This window comes from Eptesicus fuscus, chromosome 22 (assembly GCF_027574615.1).
Source record: "Eptesicus fuscus isolate TK198812 chromosome 22, DD_ASM_mEF_20220401, whole genome shotgun sequence".
NCBI lineage: Eukaryota > Metazoa > Chordata > Mammalia > Chiroptera > Vespertilionidae > Eptesicus > Eptesicus fuscus.
Window position 1 is genome coordinate 15,869,060 of NC_072494.1, and position 23,177 is coordinate 15,892,236.

Here is a 23,177-nt window from a genome sequence, read left to right on the forward strand (position 1 = left end):
GCTGGCTTGCCCTGATGGGGTGGGCGGGTCCCTGCTGGGGGACAGGGACGACCTGGGCGAGGGGCCGCCGGGGGTTTGCAGGCCAACCACACCCCCGATCGGGGTGGGGGGTCCCTGTAGGGGAGCAGGGCCGGCCTGGGCAAGAGGCTGCAGGGGTTTGCAGGATGGCCACACTCCCGATCAGGCTGGGTTCGCTGGCCGCAGTGGGCATCATAGCGACCAGTCATTCTGGTCGCTGGCTTTTTATATATATAGATGGTTGTTCTCAGTATGGGGTTTGGGGCCTATAGCTTAATACAAAAATTATTGGGGACTGCCCTGGCCAGGTGACTTATTTGGTAAGAGCATCATCCTGATACACCAAGGCTGTGGATTCAATCCCTGGTCAGGGCACATACAAGTATCAACCAATGAATGCATAAATAAGTGGGACAACAAATCGATGTTTCTTTCTCTCTCTCAAATCAATAAAAAAAATATTCAAAAATTTATTGGGGTTAATATTTCAATTAGGGAAGCAAGAGAGAAAAATAGTATCTTCCTATTTTTAGTTCCCAATATATTTAAAGATCTTTTAAAAGCATAAGAGTGTTAAACATTTCCCCTGTTTTCTTTGTATGTGAAAAATTCCAAACTGATGGGAAGGAGCCAAAAAAATAAAGCCTGAAATTTCTTCATGCTGCTCGCAGTACATCTAAATTCTCTGGAGACCTGCATCAAACAGGATTCTTACAGAACAGAATCTATGCTACCAAAATAAAAGTCCAGAATAATAACAGAAGATTGCCCAGGAAAGTAGAAACTCACTGCTATTTTGAATTACGAGTAAAGGCAAATAGGTCACATTAAATATGAATGCAAATTCTTTTTTTTTTTTTTTAGTCTCTAACCTTCACAGGGACACTTTCTATTTCCTAAAATGAGAGCATAACAAGGAGGCGGAGAAGATCTGTATTCCCTTCCTGCCATGCCTTAAGAATGAAACCTGGTAAGGTAGGTTCATTGTACCTGATGATGTTTCCACTGCCAAAGGATGTCATAAGGAAGCTGGAAGTCAATTCTTTTTTGCCTTAGATACTTTCCTGAAACAAAAACAACAATAACAAAAAACTATCAATTTAAACATCTATTCATACACAAGATCTAATATGCACTGACTAGAAAAATAAAAATCTAATTTTTAGCTTTATGGATTTTCCCATCACTAATCTTTAATTTTTACCTATTTTTTTCATGCTAAAGACATATTTTAATCATCTATATAAAACAACTAGCATAGCAAAGTTACTACCAAAAATACAGGACATTATAAAGCAAACAAAACACTAAGAATTTTTGATTATTATTATTTTTTAAACTTTTTATTGATTTTTAGAGAGAGGAAGGGAATAGATAGATAGAAACACTGATGAGAATGAAACATCATCAGCTGCCTCCTGCACGCCCCTCCCAAACCCAAGGATCAAGCCCCCAATCACAGCATATTCCCTAACCAGAGATTGAACCAGTGATCTCCTGGTTCATGGGTCAACACTCAACCACTGAGCCATACCGGCTGGGCAAGAATTGTTTATGAAAATTACTACCTAGAGCATCTAGCACCTATTCTCCTTCATTATTATGCATAATATAAAGCTGATTATAAAAAGGAGAAGAATAGCCCTAGCTGATTTGGTTCTGTGGATAGAGCGTCAGCCTGCGGACTGAAGGGTCCCAGGCTCGATTCCAGTCAAGGGCACATGCCCAGGTTTCTGGCTCAATCCCCAGTAGGGGGAGTGCAGGAGGCAGCAGATCAATGATTCTCTCTCATCTCTGATGTTTCTATTTCTCTCTCTCCCTCTTTCTGAAATCAATAAAAATGTATTTTAGCCGAAACCGGTTTGGCTCAGTGGATAGAGCGTCGGCCTGCGGACTGAAAGGTCCCAGGTTCGATTCCAGTTAAGGGCATGTACCTTGGTTGCGGGCACATCCCCAGTAGGGGGTGTGCAGGAGGCAGCTGATCGATGTTTCTCTCTCATCGATGTTTCTAACTCTCTATCCCTCTCCCTTCCTCTCTGTAAAAAATCAATAAAATATATATTTTTTTTTTTTTTTTTTTTTTTTTTTTTTTTTTAAAATATGTTTTATTGATTTTTTTACAGAGAGGAAGGAAGAGGGATAGAGAGCTAGAAACATCGATGAGAGAGAAACATCAATCAGCTGCCTCCTGCACACCCCCTACCGGGAACATGCCCGCAACCAAGGTACATGCCCTTGACCGGAATCGAACCTGGGACCTTTCAGTCCGCAGGCTGACGCTCCATCCACTGAGCCAAACCGGTTTCGGCAATAAAATATATTTTAAAAAAATGTATTTTAAATAAAGGGGGGAAGTATAAGTTTTTAATAATAGGATTCCCTGAAACTCAATAGTGTTTAAATGGATATTCATAATTAACTTCTTAAATATTAAAATACTACTATTTAAAGCCAATTTCAAAGCCCCCTTTCTACCTTAAAGAGGCTTCTTCAATTTCCTTACTCTATATCACCCTTCTGCATTTTTTTAAGGAATATTGTTCAATTTTTATTGCTCAATTGAGAATAGATGTTAAAGATTTATATAATACATGTTTATGATTTGAAAACAATTACTCAAAAATATAACAAACCTATATATAGAGAAAATTTAAAAATCATATCTATCATTCACTTGTATAAAATCAATTTCCTATACTGAGTAGAGAAAAAACAATGAAAGAGTAACAACTATTTAAAGTTAAAAATATATATAATGTTTAAGTTAATAGTTAAAATACGTTTAAATATTTTTAAAAGTGTGACAAGAGTACATTGCTGTTTTTCAATAAAGATGTTTGCAAGATCTTTCTATGTTAATAAAGTAGTTGATAGTTTCACTAAAATGTTCTCTCTTTCTCTCCCCTATTCTTCCCCTCTCTCTAAAAATCAATGGAAAAATATACTCAGGTAAGGATTAACAACAAAAAAATTGAAAGCAGAGTCCTCAACAGAGAACAGTAAACTAATGTTCATAGCAGCATTATTCAGAATTGTAAAAAGGTGGAAACAACAGAAATGTCCACTGACGAATGAATGAATAAACGAAATGCAGGGTCCTGGCCAGTTTGGCTCAGTGGTTGGAGCTTTGGCCCATGGACTGAAGGGTTGTGGGTTTGATTCCAGTCAAGGGCTTGTACCTGTGTACAAATCAAATAAAAACAGAAAAGTGGCTCTATTTCTGGGCTATGTATGCTGTTCCATATATGAATGTCAATACCATAGTTTTGATTAAAGTGCTTTATAGTAACTCTTGAAGTCTGATATCTTTCAATATTTTTATTTAAACATCATGTTGAAGATTCTAGGTCTTTTGCATTTCCATCTAAATTTTAGAACCAGTTTATCAGTTTTTACAGAAAAGCCTACTGGTAATATAATTTAGATCGTACCAAATATTTCCAATCTCTGAATGTGGCATATTTCTCCATTTATCTAGGTCTTTCTCAGATAATTGTTTTCATTTTTAGGGTAAAGACCTTGCCAATTTTTAGATATATTTATTTAAAAAAATTTTTATTCATTGACTTTAGAGAGAGAGAAAGGAAGAGAGAAACTGTGTATGGGGGGAAATGAAGCAGGAATTCAATTTATTTAAATAATATAGGCTATTCAGATTTTCTATTTCATCTTGCATCAGTTTTAAGTTGTATTTTTAAAGGAATTTATCCATTTCATATACATTGTTCAATGTCCTGACCTAAGGTTATTAAGAATAATCCCTTATTAGCTTCTTAATGACAGTAGGACCTATTGCATGGATACCAGTAATTTGTGTTATCTCTTACTTTTTTCTTGATCAGTGCAGCTAGAGGTTGTAAATTTTGTTGCTCTTTTCAAACCTCTAATATTTTATTGATTTCTACTCTTTATTATTTCCTTATTTCTACTTATACCCCAGTTTTATAGAAATGATTGGGATGGCTTTGCTCTTCTCACTGACATTGAGTATTTGGTTATAGTAAGTCAAGGGGAAGGGGTAGTCACTCTGTGTTAAGTACAAAATAAGCTCACAAAATCCTCACTATTCAGGATGAAAGCAGTTTCAATATGTAGATGAAAATGCTAAGATGTAGAGTAGATAAGTAAATTGTTCAAGGTCAAACAGCTACAAGAGTATGGAATGGGAAGAGGAGTTCATATGTGCTTGATTCTAAGGTGTGTCAAGGATCCCCAAGATCACCCTTAGGTTTGGTGATTCACAGGACTCAGCACATAGTTATACTTATGGTCATTATAGCAAAAGGACACAAAGCAAAATCAGTAAAGATAAAAAGGCAACTGGGCAAAATCTGGAGGAAACCAGGCACAAATTTAAAAAGTTCTCTCCCAGTGGAGTCACATAAGATGAAATCTTTAGCAAGGCTTTGTGACAATATTTGTGAAACATTGTCTATCAAGGAAGATCATCAAAAATTCATTACTCAAGGTTTTAATTGGTGGGGCTGGTCATATAGGTACCCTCTGCCTAGAATGTACCAAAATTCCAGACTTGTAGAATGAAAGCAGGTGTTCAGTGGAAACCATAGAATTTATACACAGTGAACACAGTAAAACACTGTTATTACCATCTAGGGAGTTTTATCTCAATAGAGGAAACTGTGTATGGTTTTCAAGTTCCCTGATGCCAGGTCCCCTGAGTATCCACCCTCTCTATCCTATATAATCCTATATAATAAAGAGGGTAATGGCCAACCTAGCAAGAAGGCGGTTGTAAGAATAAAAGTATTAAGTCTGCTAGTTAATTCTTTACTGCACATAGGCCTATGTTCTTTCCACTATATTAGGTAAAGCAGTCAAGGTTTGGCATAAGTCTGAATGACTTACAGTGAATGGCAACCTAGGTTGAGGGTTTGATCTCTGGTTGGGGTGCATATAGGAGATAACCAATTGATGTTTCTTAGCTCAATGTTTCTCTCTCTTAAAAATAAATAAAAGCATATCCTTGGGTGAGGATTAAAATTTATTTCTCTAAGATAAATAAACTTGATTTTATTAAACGTTTAAAAATGAGTATTACTTTACATTTATTGAATGTGACTCCAATGGTAAGATGCATTTAATTTTGTTTATATATCTATTTTATTCATATAACTAATATGGCAAAGACAGAGATAAACCCAGGTCTGGCTGACTCTGTCATGCCCTTTGTTTACATGATATTGGAAGTGACCAGTTTAAAACAGCTGAGTATCCACCCTCTCTATCCTATATAATCCTATATAATAAAGAGGTAATATGCAAATTGACCCTCAGGCTGTCACACAAGATGGCCGCCCCCATGTGGTCAAAGATGGCCGCCACAAGATGGCCAGCAGGGGAAGGTAGTTGTGGGTTATCAGACCTGCAGGGGAGGGAGTTGAAGGAGACCAGGCCTGCAGGGGAGGGCAGTTGGAGGGGACCAGGCCTGCAGGGGAGGGCAGTTAGGGGCAACCAGGCCTGCAGGGGAGGGCAGTTGGGGGGGACCAGGCCAGAAGGGGAGGGCAGTTGGGGGTGACTGGGCTGGCAGGGGAGGGCAGTTAGGGGCAACCAGGCCTGCAGGGGAGGGCAGTTGGGGGTGATTGGGTCAGCATGGGAGCAGTTAGGCGTCGATCAGGCTGGCAGGGGAGTGGTTAGGGGGTGATCAGGCTGGTAGGCAGGCGAGCGGTTGGGAGCCAGCAGTCCTAGATTGTGAGAGGGATATCTGGCTGCCGGGCCTAAACCAGCAGTTGGACAGCACCCAAGATTGGAGAGGGTGCAGGCTGGGTTGAGGGACAACTCCCCCCACCCCTGTGCACGAATTTTGTGCACCGGGCCTCTAGTCCTATCATAAATGATTATTTGAAAAACAAAATAGCACGTCCAGAAAAAAAATATATTGTGCAACACTCTGATTTAAAGTCCTGTTTCAGCCTTGGCCAGGCGGCTCAGTTGGTTGGAGTGTAGTCCATACACCAAAAGGTAGCATGTTTGATTCCCGGCAGGGGTGCATACAGAAAGAAGGCTCTCACATCGATGGTCCTCTCTCTCTCAAATCAATAAAAACATATCCTTGGAGGAGGATTTAAAGAAAAGATAAAGTCCTGATTCACCAGAGAAAAGAGCCACTACTTAGATAAGTTTTTCTATTTTTTATTTACTGAGTACAAATTAGTCTTAGTAGAACTAAAGTGGGGATGCAGAGATAAAATCTTTATTTAAATAAAGGAATTTCCATTCTAGACTTGTTAAGCACTAATTCATGCCAGAGACATGACAGAAAATATTAGTATACTCATTATTCCCCCTTTTTTCCTTGGAATTAACTGATTCCTTCATTCCCTTGCATAGTTAAGAGCTTCATCCAAGATCTAAGTTAATTTCCCAAACAGGACAAAACCAGTGAGACCAAAATGGCTGTGTTTTCCTTTAAACAGGACTTGTAAATTACTTCTTATTTTCAAAGCTATTTATCACTAGCAGGTTCTAGGAAATAGCACGATCTGCTAAGAAGCTGCTTCCACTGCTACGGCATCACTAATAAAAACAAAAGGTTCTTTTAAGAGAACTTTGGCATTATGCCTAGAGAATATGGAGCTGAACTCTTACCTTCATTAAGTAAGTACTAGCATAGTTACCACGCTGAGAATTAAGCCTTGCAATTCTATGTTGTAGTTACACCATTCTCCAGCCACTCAATACACAATAACTCATCTTTATTACAAAACTTGTCTAAACCTGCTACTTTAAATACCTTATGGTGTTGGGCCCTCTAGGGAGAAAAAGAAGATTCGATACTCATAAACCAGAGAAAAGCCCCTAGTCAAAAGGGTCAAGAGAGTCATAGTTTAAGAGAACATTATAGTGCATAGGATCAACATCTACACAATAAGTTGTTCCTGAGAAAAAATTATCATCTACATTCAGCAATTTATCCTAATTTCTCTTTCTTTACTTTCATTTATACAACAAAAAATTAGGCACTGGGAAATCAAAGGAGAATAAGAAAGACAAATGATCCTTTACTCCTGGACTTAATAACATAACTAGAATTTCATGCACTGGTAGGGTCCCTAGCGGCTCCCTTCCCCCGGCCGGCCCCGCCCCCTAGTCATACTCCCCATCTAGGGGACAATTTGCATATTATGCTTTTATTATATAGGATAGGGGAGTCATATAAAAATTAATAAACAAGTACAGTAATTATCCTATAGTATAAAAGCCTAGTATGCTAAATATCCAGTCATCTGGTCAGCTGTTCAATCAAAGCGTAATATGTTAATGATATGCTAAGGCTGCTCAACCGCTTGCTATGACATACACTGACCACCAGGGGATAGATAGTCAACTGGTCGACCAGTAGCTATGACGTGCACTGACCACCAGAGGACAGATGCTCTGATCGGTAGGTTAGCTTGCTGCTGGGGTACGGCCCATCAGGACTGAGCGAGACAGGCCTGACAATCTCCCGCGTCTCTCCCCAGCCCCAATCGTGCTCCGGTGGGTTCTCTCGGCCTGGCCTGCGCCCTCTCACAATCTGGGACCCCTCGGGGGATATTGGAGAACTGGTTTTAGCCTGATCCCACAGGCCAGGCCGAGGGATCCCACTGGTGCACGAATTCATGCACCAGGCCTCTAGTAGATTATAAAAAGAAAAACTGGGTTCTGTGATGTAGAATAAAGGAAGAACCCTCCATGGTGGGACAATCATGAGAACAATTTTATTGTATTTATTTATTTATTATTATTTTAAAGATTTTTAAAAATTGATTTTTGGACAGAGAAGAAGGGAGAAAGAGAGAAAGAACATTGATGTGAGATCAAGAGCTTGTATGCATATATATGCAAAAGAGGTCAGGTGCACGAAATTCATGCATGGGTAGGGTCCCTAGGCCTGGCTGGCGATCAGGGTCAATCTATGGGGCGACTGGAGGGGCGATTGGGGGACCTCCGCTGGCAACCGCCTTGGTTGGCCTGGTGCCCCCCGCCTCCCGTTGGGACCTGCAGGCAGCTCCTGCGTTCAGCGTCTGCCTCCTGGTGGTCAGTGCGTGTCATAGTGACTGGTCGTTCCACTGTTCAGTCGATTTGCATATTAGGCTTTCATTATATAGGATAACCCATGGACAAAGACAATAGTGTGGTGAAGGTCTGGGGCGGAGGTTGGGAAAGAGCGGGGGCGGACGAGAAGGGGTCAATGGGGAAAAAAAGAGGACATATGTAATATTTTCAATAAAGATTAAAAATAAAGACATTGATGGGCTGCCTCCTCCAAGCCCCTACCAGAGATAGAGCCTGAAACATGGACATGGGCCCCGATAGGGAATTGAACTCGAAACCTTTTAATGTATGGGATGACGCCCAACTGAGCCACACTGACCAGGGCCATGAATGCAATTTTAAAGAAAATGATATATAAGCTGATACTGTCAGCTGATCCTTAAAGATGAGAGGAAACCAGTCATGAGGAGTTTGAAGGGATTTTCAGGCAATGGGAATAATAAGTATAGCAATCCTCTTGTGGGAAAGAGCTTGGTATATTCTAGGATTTGAAAGAAGACCAGCATGGCCTAATCCAGTGAATAAGGGAAAGATAGGAATAGATATATGGGAATAATGGGGTAGTCAGGGGCCATATCATTCTTAAAAGTCAGAATAAGAGGTGCGTCAATTTCTCCAATGGTAAGCCACTGAAAGGTTTTAAGTACGATCTGTTCAAGTTAAGAAATCATTTCTCTTTTTATTGTGTGGAGAGTGGATTGGAAGATTGGAAGGGAACAATGGAAGCGGACAGATCTATTAGAAGCTATGGCATAGTGGCATGGGCTTGAATGATGGCAATGGAACTTGGAGGGTAGGATATATTTTAAGAATGGAAATAAAAAAACTTGGAGATGGACTGGATAAGGTGTTGAAAAAATGGGAAGAATTTAGGATGACTTCTAGGTACTTTTTATTTATTTGGTAGGCTTCATAGTAGGACCCTAGGAGGTACTATTACCGAAATGCTAAACAAAGCCTTGACATTTTCTCTAAAATCAATCAATCAATCAATCTTGCTCAATTTTCAAGCAGATAAAGATCAGGAAAAGCATGGGGCCTATTTCCTTTATTACATATCCATAAATAATCACACTCCTTTTGAAATATGAAAGTGGATTGATGAATAGTTGGGTTTTTCTAGATGACATACTTAGGGAATCAAATGCTACAGGTATAGTGTTGTTTACTGAAACTCCAGTGAGTAAGATTTATGTCATTTTGACTCCTAGACAGTAAAGAGTTTGCAGAATTCTTTAGACTTAAGTATAAATTAAATAGTAAAAAAAAAAAAAAGAGCTTCACCCCACTGGATATAAATAAATAACAAGAATGCAGAAACATTTCACCCAAACTCAAGAAATAACCCATTTTTTCTGACAATATATTGTGTATACTCACCAACATGAATGGGTGCTGGAAATAATCCATATTCATGCTCTCCTGGAGAGTATTCCAGCTTTTCTTTCTTTAATTGAATCAATCGGCTCTTTGGACTATGATTAAAAAAAAAAAAAAGAGGCAATAACATTTTCTCATTCTATCAAGACTATTTTCTTTAATAGTACCTTAAATATTTATTTATTTTTTTAAAATATATTTTATTGATTTTTTTACAGAGAGGAAGAGAGAGGGATAGAGAGTTAGAAACATCGATGAGAGAGAAACATCGATCAGCTGCCTCTTGCACACCCACTACTGGGGATGTGCCCGCAACCAAGGTACATGCCCTTGACCGGAATCGAACCTGGGACCTTTCAGTCCGCAGGCTGACGCTCTATCCACTGAGCCAAACCGGTTTCGGCGTACCTTAAATATTTTTGTTTGATTTTAGAGAGAGAGAGGAAGGTGGGGGTGGGGGGGTAGAGAGACAAGAAAACATTGAAAAAAGAAAAAAAAAAGAGAGAAAAAAAGAAAACATCGATTTGTTGTTCTACTTATTTATACATTCATTGGTTGACCCTTGTATGTGCCATTACTTTGGACTGAACCTGCAATCTTGGTGTATCGGGTCAATGACTTACCTGGCCCTGGATTTAGTCTTAGAGGGACAGATACCAAGTACCTTCATATATTTTTAAAATACACATTTTTGGAATAGCCTTTTAGGAATTACACATAAGGAAAAGCATCATTAGCATTCTCCAATAGTTTTGCAGAAGAAACCTCAATTTCAGATCTGATCCTAATGATTACCATACATTTCACTAACGATTTATCCTATCTAATAAAGAGGGAATATGCTAATTGACCCTCACACCATTGCAAAGACGGCAGCACCCACAGCCAATAAGGAGGGAATACGCTAATTGACTGTCACGCCCTCAAAGATGGTGGCGCCCACAGCCACAAGATGGCAGTGCCCAGTCCCCTCAGCCCCCAGCTGCCCAGGGCTGGCCCGAGGCGCAGGCAAGCCTCAGATGGCGGTTGCCCAGCCGCCCAGGGCCGCCCGAGGCTTGCGCTGCCGGCAGTGGCAGCAGCAGAGGTGTGATGGGGCGTCGCCTTCCCCTGAATGCTGGGTCGCTTCCCACCCCTGAGGGATCCTAAACTGTGAGAGGGGAGAGCATAGAGAGAGAAATATCAATATGAGAGAGACACATTGATTGATTGCCACCTGCATGCGTCCCAACTTGGGGCCAGGGATTGAGCCTGCAACTGAGGTATGTGCTCTTGACCAGAATTGAACCCGGGACCCTTCAAGTTCACGGGCTGACACTCTATCCACTGAGCCAAATCAGGTAGGGCTTAACTTTATTTTTATTGATGACATTATTACAAATGTCCCCATATTCCCCCCGCCCTGCCAGCCCACCTCCACCCAGCCCCTGGCCTCCAGTGCTCTCTGGCCATCACCTCATTGACACCTGTTGTCTATGGGTTATACAGATATGTTCTTTGGCTAATCTCTTAGAAGGTGAAGAGATTAGCCAAATATTGTGATTTGAATCTCTTAACCCTTTACACTCGCTTGCTTTTTTCTCGATTTCTTTATTCTACTCGGGATTTAATTTTTTAAATACCCCAGATTTTACAAAGCGCGGCAGTAGAATAAAAAACTGGAATTTCTTTTCATACAAACTTATTTATTTGGATTTTTTAATATTTCAAATTATTGATACATTCAAAGAGTATAAAAAGAGCTGCTACCGATGCTAACCATGTCGAGTCACACTCAACATCCGAGTGCAAAAGGTTAAGAGTTTAGGACTGTAACATTGATGCTCTTAAATATAACATAACTGACAAATGAGAATGTATGTAAAAGCTGTTTGTAAATGTCAAGGGAGCATATAAACAAATTGCAGTGTAATAATAGTTGATCACAGAAACAGGTTTATATACACACAAATACACACTACAAAATTTTCAATTCAAAATATGTCATTTACTACATTTTGCAATGTCTTTCTTTGGTGACTGGTTACCAAGAGGATAGGTAGATGCTACTCCTTAGTGTGTGAGTATGTGTATGTATGTGTGTGTGGGTGTATAAAATCTCCTCTAATAAAGAGGAAATATGCTAATTGACCCTCACACCGTTGCAAAGATGGAGGTGCCCAGACAATAAGGGAATATGCTAATTGACTGCCACGCCCTCAAACATGGCAGCGCACACAGCAACAAGATGGTGGCGCCCAGTCCCCTAAGCCCCGCTGCAGCGGCAGGCTCGCGGCAAGGCTGGGCCCATCCCCAGGCAGGCCCAGCCGCTCCGCGTGCCTGCTTCCGGAGTCCCCCAGTCTCCTCAGCCTCCCAGCCACCCAGGGCTGGCCCTAGGCACCCTTGGATGGCGGCTGCCCAGACGCCAAGGGCCACCCGAGACTCAGGTAACCAGGGTTGGCTGAGGCTTGCACTCCAGCAGTGGGAGCAGCAGAGGTGTGATGGGGACGTCGCCTTCCCCTGATTACCAGGTCGCCTCCCGCCTGAGAGCTCCCAGACTGTGAAAGGGGTCAGGCCAGGCTGAGGGATCCCCCTCCAGTACATGAATTTTCATGCACTGGGTCTCTTGTGTGTGTGTGTGTGTGTGTGTGTGTGTGTGTGTGTGTGTGTACTGTACACATGTATAGGTATATGTATATATACATACACACATATATACTGGTATATATATATATATATTTTTTTCCCCTGTTAATTTTTTAATTTTATTTTTTCTTTATTGATTAAGGCATTATCCCCCCCCATTGCCCTCCCTCACCCCCCAATCGTGCCCTCACCCCCGCTAGTGTCTGTGTCCATTGGTTATGCTTATATGCATGCATACAAGTCCTTTGGTTGATCTCTCCCCCTTCCCCCACCCTCCCCTGCCTTCCTTCTGAGGTTTGACGGTCTGATCGATGCTTCTCTGTCTCTGGATCTGTTTTTGTTCATCAGTTTATGTTGATCATTATATTCCACAAATGAGTGAGATCATGTGATATTTATATTTCTCTAACTTATTTTGCTTAGCTTAATGCTCTCCATGTCCATCCATGCTATTGCAAATGGTAGTTCCTTCCTTTTTACAGCAGCATAGTATTCCATTGTGTAGATGTATTACAGTTTTTTAATCCACTCATTTGCTGATGGGCACTCAGGCTGTTTCCAAATCTTAGCTATTGTAAATTGTGCTGCTATGAACATAGGGGTGCATATATCCTTTCTGTTTGGTGTTTCTGGTTCCTTGGGATATTAGGGAGGCTGAGCCACTGGGCCCTATATGACACCTGGCACACAAAGCCACTCCATCAACACAGAGAAGTAGCCAAAATGCGGAGACAAAGAAACAGGTCACAAATGAAAGAAATGAAGGGAAAGCAAACTACTGGATATAGAGTTCAAAACCACGGTTATAAGGTTACTCAAGAATCTTCTAGAAACCTCTGAGAAATTTAGTGAGACCCTCAAGGATATGAAAAAGGACCAACTAGAAATTAAGCACACAATGACTGAAATAAAGAATAATATACAGAGATCCAATAGCAGAGTAGAGGATCCCAAGAATCAAGTCAAAGATTTGAAATACAAAGAAGCAAAAAACACCCAACCGGAAAAGGAAAAGCAAAAAGAATCCAAAAATATGAAGATAGTGTAAGAAGCCTCTTCAAGCATACCAACATCCGAATTATGGGAGTGCCAGAAGGAGAGAGAAAGCAAGATACTGAAAACCTATTTGAAGAAATAATGACAGAAAACTTCCCCTACCTGGTGAAAGAAATAGACTTACAAGTCCAGGAAGTGAAGAGAACCAAAAAAAAAAAGGGATCCAAAGAGGACCACACCAAGACACATCATAATTAAAATGCCAAGGGCAAAAGACAAAGAGAGAATATTAAAAGCAGCAAGAGAAAAACAGTGAGTTACCTACCAGGGAGTACCCATATGATTGTCAGCTGATTTCTCAACAGAAACTATTCAGGCCAGAAGGGAGTGGCAAGAAATATTCAAAGTGATGAATAGCAAGAACCTACAACCAAGATTACTCTACCCAGCAAAGCTATCATTTAGAATTGAAGGTCAGATAAAGAGCTTCACAGATAAGAAAAAGCTAAAGGAGTCCATCACCGCCAAACCAGTATTATATGAAATGCTGAAGGGTATTCTTTAAGAAGAGGAAGAAGAAGAAAAAGGTAAAGATAAAAATTATGAACAACAAAGTGACAACAAATAGATATCTATCAACAAGTGAATCTAAAAATCAAGTGAATAAAAAATCTGATGAACAGAATAAACTGGTAAATATAATAGAATCAGGGCCATAGAAAGGGAGTGGACTGACAATGCTTGGGGGGGAGGGGGTGTGGGGAGTGCGGGAAGAGACTGGGCAAAAATCGTACACCTATGGATGAGGACAGTGAGGGGGGGGGGAGTAAAGGCAGAGGATAATAATCTGAACAATAAAGATTTATTAAAAAAAAAAGAAAAGAAACAAGTCCCAATTGAAAGAACTGTCCAGAAAAATAACTAAAAAAAAACACAACAAAGTACTAAATACAGAGTTCAAAACAATGGTTGTAAGGATGCTTAAAGAACTAGTGAGAACTTCAACAACATAAAAAAGGACATAGAAACCATACAAAAAAACAAGTTAGAAATAAAGAATACCGTAATTGAAATGAATAAAATAGAAGGAATCAGCAGATCAGATAGGCAGAGAATCAAATCAGTGATTTCCAAGACAAGGTAGCAGAAAACATTCAATAAGGACAGCAAAATGAAAAGAGAGAGAGAGAGAGAGAGAGAGAGAGAGAGAGAGAGAGAGGATAGTTTCAGGGACCTCTGGGTAAACATCAAGCATAACATCATCTGCATCATAGGGGTATCAGAAGGAGGAGAGAGAAAACAAAGGATTAAGAGCCTATTTGAGAAAATAGACATATAAGTAAAGGAAGCCCAGAGTCCCAAACAAGATGAACCCAAAGAGGCCCAGACCAAGAAATATCTATATAATATAAAAAGCCAGTGTCCATGAAAACCGTGACAACCAAACAACCGATCACCATGAGGTTCCTTGAGCACCTCTCGGTCCCTGCCCTCTCTCCCCCACGGCCTGCGAGGAGGGCGGGGCAGGGCGTGACTGGGGACTGGCAAGTGGGCTGAACGGCTGACTTCTTGGTCCCTGCCCCTAGGCTCCGATGGATCAGCTATGGTGAAAGGGGGAATCGGGGTGGGTGGTGGGAGGACAGGGCTGGCTGTCAGGCCATTGGGATCATTAGCTCATCCCTGGCTGCTCAGGGGCTCAGGCCTGCAGGAAAGCAGGCACTGGTGACTTCACCTCTATGCATGTGCGCCGGGCTGGCCGCTGCTGGAACATGCTGCCCGCTCGGGGCCGCTGCTGCAGCCGCCACTGTTTCTGCTGCTGGGGTTTGAGGCACTGATGGAAGCTACAGGGTGTGCCTACCCGCCCTGGTGTGAGTGGCCCTGAGTGGACAGTATGTTCCATCAGCGGCTGGCCAGGCACACGCGCATGGAGGTGAAGTCACCAGTGCCTGCTTTCCCGCAGGCCTGTGCCTCTGAGCAGCCAGGGATGAGCTGGTGATCCCAATGGCCTGACAACCCGGCGGTAGAGGTGGCGTTTGGCCTGGGGATTGGCAAACAGGCAGAAGATGGCCCTGATCGCAGGAGGCTAGGCCCTAGGGATCCTACCCACACGATTTTGTGCGCTGGGCTTCTAGTCTCTCTCTATATATATAAAAGGCTAATATGCAAAGTGTCTGACCCTCCGACCGGTTGCTATGATGGGCACTGACCACCAGGGGGGAGATGCTCAATGCAGGAGCTGCCGAGACTCACGCTGGCCATTGGTACAGAGAAAAGGCACCGCGGACCTGGCGCCCACAAATCAAAACTTGGCTTCTTCCCAGTGGGACACAGGCCCCACCACCACCCAAGAGCGACACCCCACCAAATCACAGCCGACGCTGCCAAGACCCCATGAGCAAAATGTGGCCCACAGCCCAGCCCAGCCAGGAAACGGTTGCTGTGGGCACCGGATAATGATGTCACGTAGCAATGCCTGGCTTCCTCTCCCTAGCAACTCGCCTACTTGGAGTTTCTTCAACCCAGGAACATGACTTACTTTATAGCCAGGTGGAAACATTTTACACTTTAACCAAATGTCTGTGAAGCATTTTCCCGTGCCTTATCTCATTTGATCCTCACAGAAGTCCTGGAGTAGGTAGATAGGAGACTTGGTGGAATCCTATTTTCTTTTCATTAGCCAGATAATGGAGATTTAGAAAGCTTACCTTGTCTTGGAAATCACTGATTTGATTCTCTGCCTATCTAATCTGACTGAAAAGAAGAAATGGTGGACCTTGAAAATGACTTCAGGTTTTCTCACTGTGCAGAATATAGTCAAACACTGCTGCAGTTAAATATTTTACCCTTTGTTCTCCCTGTGTGATCTACAATAATAATCTGCTTTGTGTTGATCTTTACTGCTGTGTTGCTGACAATTACCTGAAAGAGAAGTTGGGGTGCTTCACTGGGCTAGAAAAAGTTTATCTAAATCATAAAGCAGGTAAAATTAAGCAAGTTTATTCTTTATATATAAAAGGCTAAGTTGACTCGTGCATGCATGATACATATAAAGCTCTTGCTGGCGCCAATCGCACGTGTGTGTTTCGATCTGTCATTGTTGATGGTGAATTTGGTTGACACTTTTATTAAAAAGGGCGAATAGCAATATTAAAATATTTCTTCTAATTAATTTTCTTTCAATGTGCATGAATCTGTGCACACTGGGCCTCTAGTCATAAATAAAATGCCAAAGGTTAAAAACAAAGAGAGAATCTTAAAAGCAGCAAGAGAAAAGCAGTTAGTTACAAGGGAGCTCCCTAAAACTGTCAGCTGATTTCTCAACAGAAACTTTGCAAGCCAGAATGACTGGCATGAAATATTCAAAGTGATGAAAAACAAGAACCTACAGGACAACCAAGATTACTCTACCCAGCAAAGCTATCATTCAGAATCAAAGGACAGATAAAGAGCTTCCTAGATATGAAGAAACTAAAGGAGTTAACACCACATCAGTATTACAAGAAATGTTAAAAGGTCTTTTTTAAGAAGAAGAAAAAAGATAAAAAATATGAATAATAAAATGGCAACAGCTATATACCTATTAACAATTAATACTTTAAATGCAAATGGATAAAATGCCCAAAAGACATATGGTGGCTGAATGGATAACAAAACAAGACCCTTACATATGCTATTTATAAGAGACTCACTTCAGATCAAAAGACACACACACAGACTTAAAGTAAAGAAATGAAAAAAAATATTTCATGAAACTAGAAATGAAAAGGAAAAAGAAAAAAGAAAAGATGGGTTAGCAATACTTATACCAGACAAAAATAGACTCTAAAGCTAAGGCTAAAATAAGACACACAGAAAGAATCAGCAATTCCACTTTTGTTTATCTGAAGAAACCCAAAACACTAAGTGCAAAAGACATATATATCCATATGTTCATTGCAGTATTATTTACAATAGCAAAGATATAGAAATAATAGCAAAGATATAGAAATAACCTAAGTGCCCATCAATAGGTGAATGGATAAAGAAGTGGTAGTGCATATATATGGTGGAATATGACTCAACCATAAAAAGGAATAAAATCTTGCCATTTGCAACATGAATGGACCTAGAGGGTATTATTGTGCTGAATTAAATGAGTCAGAGAAGGACAAATGCCATATAATTTCACTTGCATGTGGAATCTAAAACAAAATAAACAAACAAGAAGAATACAAACAGCCCTAGTCAGTTTTGCTCGGTGGTTAGAGCATCTGCCCTCAGACTGAAGGTTCTTGGGTTTGATTTCAGTCAAGGGCACGTACTTTGGTTGCAGGCTCAATTCCCAGCCTGGTTGGGCCGCATGTGGGAGACAACCAATCGATGTTTCTCTCTCTTTTCTCACCTCCCTTCTACTCTCTCTAAAAAAAAAAAAAATCAATGGAAAATATATCCTTGGATAAGGATTAACAACAACAACAAAAGAATATAAACAGAGACACAAAGAACATTTTGATGGTTGCCAGATGGGTGGGGGGTTGGGAGAATGGGTGACAAATGTGAAGGGATTAAGAAGTACCAATTAGCCGAAACAGGTTTGGCTCAGTGGGTGGAGCTTCAGCCTGCGGACTCGATTCCGGTCAGGGGCATGTACCTTGGTTGCAGGCACATCCCCAGTGGGGGGTGTGCAGGAGGCAGCTGATAGATGTTTCTCTCTCATCGATGTTTCTAGCTATCTCTCTCCCTTCCTCTCTGTAAAAAATCAATAAAAATAAAAATAAAAAAAGAAAAGTACAAAATGATAGTTACAGAATAGTCATGGGCATATAAAGTATATATAACATAAGAAATATAGTCAGTAATACTGTGCTATGTAGTATGGTGTCAGATAAGTACAAGATTTATTGTGATCATAAGTTATCTAAATGTCTAATTAATATAGGGTTATACACCTGAAACTAATATAATATTGTCAATTGTAATTGAAAAATAAAAACATTCAAAACATTTTACTATCACTAGAGGGGGCTAGAGCAACACAGCTGCTCCCTATTCAATGCTAGCTACTACACATTTTCCTTAGACATAAAACTAGAGAGAGCCAAGCCTCTATAAAAAATAGAACAGAATAAATGTGATCATGGACTCCCACTCAACCCTTTTCCATCCCTATATGGCAGACTGAGCTCCCATAACTAATTATTTATAACTAGAGGCCTGGTGCACAAATTTGTGCACGAGTGGGGTCCCTCAGCCTGGCTGAGGATCGGGGCCAATCAGGGCCGGCCAGCTGGGGGTCAGTGCACGTCATAGCGACCAGTCTACAGGTCATTTGGTCACTTAGGCTTTTATTATATAGATTCCTGAGAACATAAACAGTGATGTTGTAGTATGTTCTATGCCACATTAGAAGTCAAATCACATTTTCAGATCTTGACTACTGTAAAGGCTACTAGTGCATATATTCTTTCTGATTGGTGTTTTGGGATTCTTACGATATATTCCTAGAAGTGGTATCTCTGGGTCAAAAGGCAAGTTCCATTTTTAATCATTTTAGTAAATTCCATACTGTTTTCCATGGTGGCTGCACCAATCTGCAATCCCACCAGAACTGTACTAGCATTCCTTTTTCTCCAAATCCTTGCCACACTTATTGCTTATTGATTTATTGATGGTAGCCATTCTGGCAGATATGAGGTGATATCTTATTGTGGCTTTAATTTGCATTTCTGTGATAATTAGTGATGTTGAGCATTTTTTTTCATATGTCTATTGGCTATCTGTATGAGCTCTTTGGAGAAGTGTCTATTCAGGTCCTTTGCCCATTTTTAATTGGGTTGTCTTTCAGTCCCATCATCCTTGATTAATTTCTTCCAAATGTCCTTGATGAACATAGATGTGCAAATCCTTAACAAAATATTAGCAAACCAGATTCAGCAATACAATAAAAAGATCATATACCATGACAAAGAAGAACCTATTAATCTATTGATGATACTTGGGTTAATATATGTTTTTCCTTCTTAATTCCCTTTTAACATTATTTTTTTTGTTTTCATTCACTTCTAGGTATTTTCCAATATGCCTTATGACTTCTTTTTTAAAAATATATTTTTATTGATTTCAGAGAGAAAAGGAGAGGTAGATAGAAACATCAATGATGACAGAGAATCATTGATCAGCTGCCTCCTGCATGCCCCCTACTGGGGATCGAGCCCACGATCCAAGCATGTGCCCTTGACCGGAACTGAACCTGGGACCCTTCAGTACACAGGCTGACGCTCTATCCACTGAGCCAAACCAACTAGGGGATGATTTCTTATTTAATCTATCATTTAAGAGTATGTTGTTTTCCACACATTTGTCAATTTTCTAGTTTTCCTTGTGATTCTGTATGATTTCAGTCTTTTTAAATTAAGACATTTGGCCTAACACATGGTCTGTCCTGGAGAATTTTCCATGTGCACTTGACTAAACTATGTAATCTGTTTTGGGGTATTCTTTATATTTCGTTATTGAAATTGTTATATTGAAGTCTTCAACTATTACTGTACTACTGTCTAATTCTCCCTTCAATTCTGTCATTGTTTCCTTCACATATTTTAGGGGTCCTATTTGGTGAATATGTTTATTATTGTTATAGTTTCTTGTTGAATGGATTCTTGTCAATATTTAATGTTCTTTGTCTCTTGTGACATTTTATAATTTAAAGTCTCTTTGTCTGTTATTAGTATAACCTCCTGACCTTTTTTTTGGTTACTATTTCCATGGAATAATAACCAAAGATAACCTGTTTGTGTCTTTGGATCTATAGTAAGTCTCTTGTAAATAGCATAGCTGAATCATGTTTTTATCCATTTTTCTCCTCTTTGCCTTTTGTTTGGAGAATTTGATCCATTTACATTTAAAGTAATTATCAATAAAGAAGGACTTATACTTGCTACTTTGTTATTTGTTTTCCATTTCTTAGAGGTTTTTGTTCCTCATTTCCCCCATTACTGCCATCTTCTGTGCTTAGTTTTCATAGTGACATTTTGATTCCCTTTTCATTTTTTGTATATATTATGTACTTATTTTCTCTGTGGTTACCATGGAGATTATATAACTTCCTAAAGATACAACTATGTAATTTGAATTGATACCAACTTCAATCACATACAAAAACTACTTCTATAAAGCTATATATCTCTTTTATGTTATAGATGTTATAAACTACATCTTTATTTGAATACATATCTATACTAATAAAAGAGAAACATGGAAATTGACCATCCCTCTGCTACTCCCACCATCCAATGAGGAGTGAGTATGCAAATTAACCCAACAAAGATGGCGGCAGCCACAGAGCTGGAGCGAGCAGGAGGCTTGGGTTGCCCCTGGTGACGGAGGAAGCCAAGCTTCCAGTTGGCCCTGGCCTCCGCTCAAGGAGGGGCTGGAGAAAAAAAAAAAGGAGGGGCTGGGAGCCTGGGTCGCTGGGGTCGTGGCCAGCCTGAAAAGGGCCCTCAGCCCCTTACCCAGGCTGGCCACGCCCTCATGGAGTAAGAGTCCCTGCTGGGGGGCCTGGCCAGCCTGCAAACGGCCATCAGCCCCTCACCCAGGCTGGCCAGGCACCCCAGCAGGAACCCCCATTCTGAAGGGGGTGTGGCCAGCTTGAAAACAGCCCTCAGCCCCTCACCCAGGCTGGCCATGCCCCCCCAGCTGGGACCCTTACCCCATGGGTGCGTGGCTGGCCTGCAAACCACCACAGGCCTCTTGCCCAGGCCGCCCCACGTCCCAAGAGAACCCCCACCCTGATCCGGGACACACTTCAGGGCAAACCAGCCGCCCCCACCCGTGCACCAGGCCTCTATCTATACTAATAAAAGGGTAATATGCTAATTAGACTGGGAGACCTTCCAGACATTCTTCCTGACAAAGCCATGGTGGTGGGGCCGAGGCAGAGGTGGTTAGAGGCCAAGAGGGGAGGGCAGTTGTGGGTGATCAGGCCAGGATGGGACGGCAGTTGTGGGTGATCAGGCTGGTGGGGGGAGGGTACAGGCTGGCGGGGGTGGGGGCAGTTGGGGGCGAGCAGACCAGCAGGGGGGCCAGTTGGGGGCGAGCAGGCCATCCGTGGGGGTCAGTTGGGGGTGATCAGGACAGCGGGGGGGGGAGGGGCAATTTGGAGTGAGCAGGCCAGCAGGGGGGGCAGTTGGGGCAAGGAGGCCAGCAGGGGGTGCAATTGAGGGTGATCACACTGGCACAGGGTAAGTTGCGGGTGATCAGGCTGGCGGGGGGGACATTTGGGGCCGAGCAGGCCGGCAGCGGGGGGCAGCTGGAGGCGAGTAGGCCGGCAGGCAGAGTGGTTAGGGGCAATCAGGCAGGCAGGTAAGTGGTTAGGAACCAGCAGTCCCGGATTGCGAGAGGGATGTCCGACTGCCGGTTTAGGCCCATTCCCTGTAAACCGGCAGTAGGACATCCTTCGAGGGGTCCCAGATTGGAGAGGGTGCAGGCCAGGCTGAGGGACACCCCGCCCCCATGCACGAATTTCGTGCACTGGGCCACTAGTATATATATAATTGCCTTTTAAATCCTGTTTTCTCTTCTCTGCCCTCACCATCACTCTTAAAATATTAAGAGCCTCTTTTCTCGTCTTTTTTCCTGGGGGAAAAAATCATTTTTGACAATTATAAATAATATATGTAGATTTTTTTTTTTAATATATTTCTTTATTGATTTCAGAGAGGAAGGGAGAGGGAGAGAGAGATAGAAACATCCATGATGAGAGAGAATCACTGATCGCTCCTGCACGCCCCCTACTGGGGATGGAGCCCGCAACCCGGGCATGTGCCCTTGGCCGGAATCGAACCTGGGACCTTTTAGTCCGCAGGCCGATGTTCTATCCACTGAGCCAAGCCGGCCAGGGCAATATATGTAGATTTTAATCCTACTGTAACCATTAGATTATCTGTAAGAAAGAAATTTTAATCCACTCCCCTCTGAACCTCAATCTTTGAAAGCAGCACAAGCCAGTGGTAAAACAATAAGTGGTAGGACCTCTAAGTGCTCAAGATTCTAGTACAATTTTAATGAAAAATTCTGTAAACTTAGGTAAATTGCTTAATCTTTTTGTGTCAGTTTCTTTCTCCTTTCTTTGATTAATCCTCACCCAAGGGTATTTTTCCACTGATTTTTAGGGATAGTACAAGAGAGAGGGAAATCAGAGAAACATCAATGTGAGAGAAACAAATCGATTAGTTGCCTCCTGCACAAGTTCTGACCAGGGCCTAGGCCAGGGAGAAGCCTGCAACCAAGGTATGTGACCTTGACCAGAATTGAACCTGGGACTCTTTGGTATGCAGGCCGACGCTCTATCCACTGAATCAAACCGGCTAGCGCTGTGTCAGTTTCTTAAGAAGCAGACAGTAACTATGTGCATTACCATTTCCTACAGATTTATTCTGAAATTTTAAATATCTCAAATGTAAGATGGTACCACGTTTTTATTTACAGCAATATGCATCATTTTGAGGAAATGATAGCTAAGTGCAAAAATTATTTAATGCATATAAATAATATATTATAAAGAACATGTATATTATATATATGATTCCCGTAAAAATATTCTGTAAGCATTAAAATTAATGTTATCCCTTTTTCTATAATAGCTTTAATACTAAAAAACCTAGCCTATAAATCAAATAAAATGTATGAGGAGAGTTTATTATTTTATAAAACTTAAAAGTCACAGTATTTGAGAGGTAGGATCATCTTAAGATATGAACTCTAGTTCAACAGATTCATTTTATACATTAAGTTCATTTTTATGACTCCCAGAGAAGCTAAGTAATTTGCCCAAAATATTGACAGTGGCATAACTAAAAGTAGAACCACAGGCTCCTGTCAAAGTAGTGTTAATTTTTCTATACTATGCTGTTTCACCATAATATATATCCTACGTCTAAAGCTCATTCTCTAATTCATTTGATATATGTCTGATATTTCATATTCTCTTAAACTCCATTTAAGTAATTAAATTTAAATTCTAAAATATAGCATTTTTATAACTTCAAGCAATAAACACAAATATAAAATAAGAAGTCAAAACCCTACTTCCCCATTCCAAATCCTTATAACCTAGAAGGGTATAGTAG

The 23,177-nt window shown here is 41.1% G+C and overlaps 1 protein-coding gene across 1 annotated transcript in view; it reads right to left on the reverse strand.

Annotated features, from left to right (window-relative positions):
- The window catches only part of ASH1L (ASH1 like histone lysine methyltransferase), a 118,514-nt gene that overhangs the window by 26,209 nt on the left and 69,128 nt on the right, over positions 1 to 23,177 (reverse strand). The window contains exons 7-8 of the mRNA XM_008155687.3: positions 9,454 to 9,548; positions 1,009 to 1,082 (exon numbers count right to left, since the gene is read on the reverse strand). Of these exons, the coding sequence (XP_008153909.2) occupies positions 1,009 to 1,082; positions 9,454 to 9,548 (169 nt within the window). The remainder of the gene's footprint in view (positions 1 to 1,008; positions 1,083 to 9,453; positions 9,549 to 23,177) is intronic.